At 48.5% G+C, this 8,839-nt stretch overlaps 1 protein-coding gene across 1 annotated transcript in view; it reads right to left on the bottom strand.

Moving 5' to 3' along the window:
* Positions 1-1,701: 1,701 nt before the first annotated feature.
* SEZ6L (seizure related 6 homolog like) overlaps positions 1,702-8,839 on the bottom strand; it is a 176,784-nt gene continuing 169,646 nt past the window's right edge. Inside the window, exons 15-17 of the mRNA XM_049619574.1 lie at positions 7,831-7,945; positions 6,041-6,143; positions 1,702-4,398 (exon numbers count right to left, since the gene is read on the bottom strand). Coding sequence (XP_049475531.1) covers positions 4,369-4,398; positions 6,041-6,143; positions 7,831-7,945 — 248 coding nt within the window. The 3' untranslated portion in view covers positions 1,702-4,368. The remainder of the gene's footprint in view (positions 4,399-6,040; positions 6,144-7,830; positions 7,946-8,839) is intronic.

Raw genomic sequence — 8,839 nt, 5'->3', positions numbered from 1 at the left:
GCCGTGTCTCTGCTTTCTGCCAGAATGACTCCACTCAGGGCCTCAGGAGTGAGACCACCCCTGTAGACAGCTGAGTGGATGGGGCTGTCCCCTACCCCCCAGAGCCTTGGGGATGATGCTACCAGCCCAGTGGGCCTGTTAGGCAGAACACTGGACCAAAGAAGATTATTCTTGAGCCTTAAAATCTAATGGCATTTGTCTTGCTAAGTTTTGGATTTACTTGGGATCCATCAGTCATCCCTTTCTTCCTTCTGAATTCTTTTTTTGTAAAAAATTGTTTTAAAGTTCATTTTTGAGAGAGAGAGAGAGACAGCATGAGCAGGAAAGGGGCAGAGAGAGGAAGTGAATTCCCCTTTCTAGAATGGCAATGTCTATCTTATGCCTGTCCCACCATTGTATGGAAAGACATAATTTGTTGAGTTCCATAGCTTCACAGCTTGAGGGGAATTTGCCCCAGGGTGACCCATACCTGATTTCGATATTTAGATGAGACTTTGGGCTTTAAGATTTTACAGCGGATGCCGGAACGGGTTAAGACTTTGGGGGTGTTGGGATGGAATGGATATATTTTGCCTAAGAGAAGGATGTGAATTTTGGGGGGCCAGGGGTGAAACGATGGGCTGAATGGTGTCCCACCCTCAATAAATATGTTTAAGTCCTAATCCCCAATGTGACTGTATTTGGAGACAGGGCCTTTTAGGTGGTTATGAAGGGTAAATGAAGTCATAAGAATGGAGCCCTAATCCCAGAGGAGTGTTGCTGTATAAGAAGAGGACAGAGAGAGAAGGTTATCTGCAGGCAAGGAGGAGAGCTCTCACCAGGAACTGAATCTGTCAGCACCATGATCTTGGACTTCCAGCCCCCAGAACTGTAAGATGTAACCCCGTGTTGTCTAAGCCTCCTGTCTCTTTGTCATGGCAGCCCACGTTGAGTATGTCTGATGACAGCTGCCGTCCTGTCTTGTTCCGAACATTCCCCCAATATTCTGGAAGCATTCCCAAGTCGGCAGCCTGTCCTGTCAATCAAAGTGGCAGCAGGTGTGACCCCAACCCAATCCCCAGACACCAGAACCCTCCCCGACCCCCGACCCCCTTGAGGCCATCCTGGAGTGTTTTCGTAACAAAAACCCTATAGATTTGCCTCTTTTTCATTTGTTTTATTAGCATCAATATATACAAAGTGGAAAATGACTTGACTTCATTATTCTAGCTTAGAAAGTTTGTTTTGCTTTTTCTTCTGTTTGGGGATAAAATGAAAATGAAAACGTCCCAGGTGAAAGCCTACCATTGAGGGTGCTGGACAACATTCCGTAATCTCTGACCTCGAAGCCCCCCCCCCCCATGACGACTCAAGGGCATAGGAAAGTCATACCCTTTGGATTTACTCCAAAGAAAGGTCATTTTTTGCCCGAGGCTCACATTCAGCCTAAATCTACCCATACATTTACCAAGTCACTTCTGCTTATACAACCATCCTGATGATGCGGCCACTTGCTTCCTGCTGGGCAGTTTGGCAGTTGCCAAAGCTATCAGCCTGAGGCTCCGTAGGCTTTCCAAGGAGCTGGCTGCAAAAGATCTTATTTAAAGCATGTCTGTGGAACCAAGTAAGGACGGCCCTCACGTAGCAACCAGAGTACTTCTGTTGGCTAAATAATTCTACTCCTCCCCATCCCCCCCCCAAAAAAAAGCAAAAAGATGAGCTCCAAGCCAAAGAGGATCGAGTGTGTGTGTTTGTAAAGCACAGGGCGGTAGCTGACAGATACAGCTTATATGAATTAGCATGTAATACACACCATCACATGCATTCTTTGAACCTTGAAATCTCTGTAAACGATTTCCCCACTGTTTTGAAAACAAAGAGGGGCTTGTAGGAAAGGTCCCGTGGGTTGGTTCTCGAGTTGCTCAAGATTGTATCCCGTTCAAAAATATTGAATCCCGATGGGTTTTAACATCGACCTTATAAAAACAGACGTGTATGAGCCTAAATGAGACGCATGGTACATTTTTGGCACTATTTTTATCTTTTTACCTTTACAAACACACATTCAGGTATTCTAAAAAGAAAAACAGACACCAACCTGCCTTTTCAGTCACACTGTACATTGCCAAGCTCACACGATCCATCTTTAGGTGAAAATAAATGTTTAAAACATGGTTCTATGTGCTGTACCACTAAGACAGAACTAAGACACCGGTATCCTGAAAAACAACAACAACAACAAAAACCAACACCTTTCTATCCCTCAACAGCCAAGAAGGATTTCATATTTTGTCAGTCTTGATGAAAGGCAAATGTTTAGTTTCCATGTAACCATAGTATGCTCTAAAATTAAATATCATTAATCGAGTTCTTCCTTCCAGAGGACCCAGAGTTAGGGTTAGAATAAGCATCAAACAGAAACAAAAGCATAAGATTGGATTCTGCCCTTTAAAAAAAAAAAAGGTCGCCTTGTTTGCATTGTTGGGCCATCTCCAAACATGACGGTTGCCTACTGATGATCTGGAATGACTCTCCTCTGGGTTTTTGTTTTGCATAAATTGGGGTGGGTTTTGGGTGGCTGGAAGGCAGCCTTTAATGATCTCTTGTTGTGCATCAGGATGCATGCCTTAAGGAGCATATAAGCAGGATTCTTTTCTGGCAGAAGGAGAAAGTATTGGGCCTCTGATTCCCCCAAGATGGAACCCCAGGTGTCTCGCCGGGAGAAGGCTATGTCAAAGTCAGCTGCCCTAGCCTGGTCCAGAGCTGTCTAGACAAGCTAACCAAAATATGGACTCCACCATTCTCTCAATGGCATGGCAGCCGAGAGCTCTCTTCTTGTTTGAAAACCGGCTGACATAAAACGATTCTGGAGAGTGTGGGAGGGTGCCAACGTGGGCTCCGAAAGCACGGGGGCTGTCTTTCTCTGAGCCACCGGCCGTCACTAGGGAGGAGACGGTCCAGGGAGGCAAATCGACCTTGCCCGTACTATTCCTTGCACGTAGCCTCACCCCTTGCCTTTTCTTTATTCCGTATTTGGAGAAGAAGCCTCCTGACAGCCACACGCTCACCAGTCCCACTGGGTTGGAGCAAAAGGATGCAGATAAAATCTGAAGATGTGCAGGTGATTAATGAGGCGTTCGGGTTTCCCTTCCCGCCTGAAACTCCTCCTTGTGTCCTCCGTGGGGATCGAATTGTATGACCAGGATCCCGTTGTGGGTTTAAATCCCCTGCTCCCGTTTTCCTGCCCCTCCGCAGTCAGCATTCACGCCACGGTCCAACATCTGGGCAGAGCCTCAGAGAACAGAAAAGCAGTTTCTTCTCATAGGACCCTCCCTTCCGAAATCCTTGATTGCAGGTGTTTCTTCTGACACTTTTTAGAGGAACAGGGCACGCGAGCCTCCCTTATTTTGCAGGCTCCGGCGTTGCAGTATTCCAGGAAAACAGACAGAGCTCCTCCCTAAGGATTTCGGGACGTGGTCCCTCCCCCTGCAGCACAAACCCTTGTAACCATGCGGGTGAAGCTCCCCGTGCCTCCAAAGCCCGCAGATCTACTGTCCCAGCTTGAGGGTGGCCTTTGCAGAACAAGGTGATGGACTCTGGCACTTGCAGCATAAATAACCTTCCCTTTCGCCACTGAAGGAGTCGTCACAGGAAAGAACATTGTATCAACTGGGTCTCCTCAACGTTCCCCGTCACCCCCACGCTTCACCAGCTTTTTCAGGTCTCTCATTTACTCTGAAACATTTTCTGATTCTGCCAGCCCCTGGTGAGGCCAGGGTGGCAAGCGAGAATGGTCACGTTAACCCCTCTGCCGTCTTCGGGAGGACCGGGGGAGGGGGAGGGGCCGTGGCAAGACCTTGGAGAAGAGGAGAGTATCAGAAGAGCGACCCCAGGATTTGTTTGGGAGCAGACCTGTTCAAGCTCCAGTCCGACCCGAGTTAATCCACCAACACACACCCTTTCCAACCTAATCTTGGGCTTGGATTTGTCCTAAAAGCACCGTGGGCGTGGACCCCAAAGATGCGTGAGGTTGATGTGATGCCGCCATTGCCTGGCGTTGCTGATGGAGAAACCCAGCATCTGCTTGTGTCTTTTTTCCCCTCTGCCACCACGTGGGTCATTTTGCTGGTCCTCTGCCCTCAGAGTCGAGGCTGTCTCATGAATCTGGCTGCAGTTCCAACACCTCCAACCACCCCTATTTCAATTTTAAATATAATAAATACAGCGAAGAAAAAAAAAACCAGGAAATCTTCCATAAAGACTCTAAAGAAAAGACGGACAAAACATTCTGGGGGTTTCAATCAAATGCCGCGTGGTCTCTGGATGAATCTCTCGAGGAGGTGTAGTTGAGTTCCTATCTGTGAGTTCCCTTCTCACGCGTAGCTCTCCTTAAATGGACACCTCATACTCCCTGGTTTCCTGCAAGAGACAGAAGCAACAGATCGAGTAAACCCCTGTGTGGTAGAGCCGCGGGCAGAGCGTGCCTCGATAGCCTTTCGACCCAGCAAGGAGGTGAATAATGTGGGTAGCAAAGTTGAGTCACCCCGGCCAACAACCTGCCGGTCCCGGATGTGACAGTGACCAGGGTTGAACCAGGACTATCACTCAGCCACAGCGAGCTGAAGCACCATCGCAGACTGGTGAGCAAATTGGCATTTGTTGCTTTGAGTGACTGAGTTTTGGGATTATTTGTTACTCAGCATTATTATAGTGCTGGGTGACTGATACACTACACTAATAAGCATTAATAAGATCTAGTTTCTAAAATGCTAATTTTTAAAAATCAGCCTGACCTTCTTTTAGGATTTGCAAACAAAGTACATGGAATGTGAAATAACATATGACCTCTTCTTATTGGCGCCATATCTAAAATGTCTAAAACATGTGGATAGCAACCAATTCAATTTCTCCAATACTCATAGAGCGTGTGTAATATATTCCAGGCCTCCAGGACAGAGGAACAGGGAGATATAGGAAGTCATAGACATGGCCCCAGAAGAGGTCATTGTCCCGTGCTTTAACAGAGGTCTATGGTTCCTGCTGGGTCGACACAGATAAGCAATCATGTCTGTGCTTCATGGTAGATGGGAGTGGGGTGGGAAGACACTAAGGTGGCTCCCATGCTCCCCACCTCTTGGAGGTGACATTCTTGCATGATGCCCTTTCCTTAAGTGTGGGCAGGACCTGTGACTGGCTTCCCATGAACAGAACACAGCAAAGGTGCTAGCATGTCTTGGCCAGGTGTCATAGCACCTCGACCAATTTTTTTCATGGTCCCTAAAAATGATGATTTGTTGTAATCAAGATATCCACTGGCGTATTTGATTGTTTGAGGTTCAACGGGAAGCGAGATAATATAGTGGTTAACGGCATCACTTTGAATTTGTATCCTGGCTCTAGGCTGTGCTTATTGTTTTCTCATCTCTCTGACCTCTCAGTATCCTCATCAGTCACTCAGAGATAACTGCAGAATATATTACAAAGAGTTTCAGGGATTGTGTATTTAAGGTGCCTGGCTCCTGGTACCTATTATTATTATTATTATTGATCTTACTGTTGATCTCTGTCTCCTTTGCAAGACCATAAGCCCATTAATGGCTGGACCATGTCTATTTGGTTCACGACTGTGTCCCTAGTACCCCACACAAATGTCTGCCACCCAAACGGGTTGGAACGTTGCACATTGTCACTCAATACGGAGTGGAGTTCAGCCAGATGTGGGGTACGGCCCATTGCCTCTGGTGGGTTCTGACCCATCTCAGCTGTGTCTCCACGGGTCTTTCTTTGGTGCAGCCAAATGTCTGTGATTTCTTTCTGTGGCTGTTACTGCCCAGAGCAAGCCTTCCAGGCTTGTCATCGGCACGCAAAGAGAGCTGGGTTCTCCCAGCGGTTATCCCCATAGTGGTCACGGTGGGGCTGGGGCAGGACCACCGGCCATGCTTTTCTGGCAGTAGCATCGTGAGCCAAAGGAAATGAAACCTTCTGTTTTGATGTCGGTGCATTTGAAGCAGACAAGGAGGGAGGCACGGGCGTGGGGGGTGGAGAAGACAGACCAACTTACCCCTGTCTCATAAATGGGGTTGTCAAACTCGGTTTCCACGGTGATCTGGCTGTAGGGGTGGGAGTACATCAGGGGCAGGCGGAGGCTGGAGTAATAGCGGCATCTGGAGAAGAGACAATGGAAGAGAGAGAAATTACTTGTCCTGGAGCAGATGACAATCCAAATTGTTCTCAACTTCAACCCAGTCACTGATAACTAAAGCCTTAGTACCTCCTCTTACTGGGGAGGGGTAAAGCTCAACTGGTTTTTACCCGTAAGGTGGTTCAAGCGCCTGTTTAATGCAGAGAGAAAAAAGTAATAATGAGCATTTTTTGAGCACCTACTATGTACTGTGTTGCCTCAGAGCACCCTTCTCTGACTACCTATTTAAAAGGTGGTTCTTTGGGGTACCTGAGTGGCTCAGTCGGTTAAGTGTCCCACTCTAGCTTTCGGCTCAGGCCATGAGCTCGTGGTGTGTGAGATCAAGCCCTGCATTGGGATACATGCTGACAGAGTGGAACCTGCTTGGGATTCTCTCTCTCCCTCTCTCTGCCCCTCCCTTGCACCTCTCCCCACTGTCAAAATAAATAAACTGAAAAAAAGGTGGTCCTTCCATTACCACACCTTATCTCTTTCCTTCATTGTGTTCCTCACGGTGTGTTATAATTTGTGTGTTTCTCCTCTCCCCCTACTACACTGTGGGCTCCACAAGGGCAGAAAAAATTTATATTGGGCAGAGGCCTGCCTCAGGGCCTTTGCACATACTGTTTATCTGCCTGGAATCCTCCTCTTCCAGATACTCATTATTGCTTTCAAGTCCTTTCTCAAATGTCATTTCTCAGTGGGGACTCTTCTTTTAAAGTTCAACCACCTCCTCTAGCCCAGGTCCCTTTTGCTCCCTTCTCAGCTTTCTTTTCTCCCTGCATTCATCACCTCCTAATGTACACAGTCGGCTTTTGAACAACACAGGTTTGAACCGCGCAGGTCCACTTATATGTGGATTTTTCTTTTTGGATAAATACAGTATGGTACCTTTAAGTATCTTCCCTTATGATTTCCTTAATAACACTTTCTTTTCTCTAGCTGCCTCTATTGTAAGCATACAGTATATAATACATATAACATACAAAATATGTGTTACTTGACTGTTTATGTTATCTGTAAGGTTTCCGGTCAACGGCAGTTTAGCATTCAGGGAGTCAAAAGATATGTGCAAAGTTTTGATCACTGGGTGTCGGCGCCCCTAACCCTCATTTGTTTCAAGAGTCACCTGTATTCTCTTTTACACTCTGCTTGTCTGTCTCTCTCCCATTAGAACCTGGGCCCCACATATCAAAGATCTCCTTCTGTTTTGTTCACAAGGATGTTCCTAGAATCCCCCCGCCCCCCAAAACTGCCCGGCACACAATAGGTGCCCAATAATTGTGAATTTGAATGACTGAGTGAATATCCTGGCGATGGCTGAGTATCTTCCTTCCTCACTGCAGGCAAGCTCCACAACCCCAACACCCGGGACAACGTCTGGCGCATGTTGGATTTGTCACGTGTGTCGAAAAAGCGAATGAATAAATGAGTGAATGACGGGGTAGATGTCAGTGTGCCTGGTAGTGTGAAAGATGTGTCTCATTAAACCACAGCTCCCTGAGGTCAGGGATCATGCCTCCTACCGTGGGGGGTGGGGCTGGGAGGTCACGTCATCTACAAGCACACAAGTACCCCTGCCCCCAAGCTACAGGTGGTGACGCAGCCCCCCAGTGCTCTGGTCATTGAGTGGACCGCAGCCCCCCACCCCCTGCCCCGAAGCCCCCTACCTGGTGATGTAAATGTAGGCTCCTCCCAGCAGTAAGGAGATGATGAGAACAGGGATGAAGATTGCCAGCGCCATGTTTCCCCCTTCCAGCGATGTCTCTGCTGCCGCTTCTGCTACTAAACACACAAGCCGGTGAAGCCCTCGTGTCTCACGCCCTCGGCCCATGTGGGTACCTGGCTCCCAGGGGAGCACCTGCCCTCCCAGGGCATCGCAGAGCCTTGGCCACCGGAGAACCATCCCCAGAGGGGAGAAGAGGTGGACGCTAGAGGGAATGGGGCTGGTTCTTTGCAATGGAGCCCACGGGGCTACGGAGAATTACACTCTTTCAAACCTCGGTCATACCATGCCCATTTTGGGGGGGGGGCGGGTGGCTGGGTGCAGTTGAAATCCGGCTAAAATCCCTCAAGGAGAGACTTGGAGAACATCTCACGTGTGCTAACTGGGAAGGCAGATTTGCTCAGCATCCCATGGAAAACGGGGTGCTTTGCTGCACCCAGACTGACAGGTGTCCCCCAGACCCTCCAGGAGAGGGCGCTGGGCAGCCGGGTCCATTCTCAGTATGCACCTTGCGATGACACCCCAACTGGGGACACCCAGTTTTGACTCTCAGAGGCTGTGGCCGCACCCTGTCTGCCTCTCCGGGAGCCTCTTACCACCTCCCCCTGGGTTGTGGAAACTGTTGTAGCTGATGTAGGGGGCCAGGGGCATTTTCCCAGGATAGCTTGATGGGACACCCTACGTCTCTTCTAGGTGCTCGTGCTCCAGGTTCTGTCTGCCATTTCTCCACGGCCACGGCCAATAGAGCTCAGCTGTGCACACCAGTCTATAATCCATTAACTGCCACTCTCCGGAGTCTGAAAAATCGATCCTAACACCCATGACAACTGCATGAGCCCAAAACATTACGATGGCACTCATCATGTCTGAGCCACCCAGGCCTTTGAGACATTCCCATGGTTCATTGGTTGCTGAAAGGCAGCAAAGAGATGGCCTGAGAAGACACTAACACC

This window comes from Panthera uncia (genome assembly GCF_023721935.1).
Source record: "Panthera uncia isolate 11264 chromosome D3 unlocalized genomic scaffold, Puncia_PCG_1.0 HiC_scaffold_8, whole genome shotgun sequence".
NCBI classification, from domain to species: domain Eukaryota; kingdom Metazoa; phylum Chordata; class Mammalia; order Carnivora; family Felidae; genus Panthera; species Panthera uncia.
This window is presented reverse-complemented; position numbering and strand designations above follow the sequence as displayed.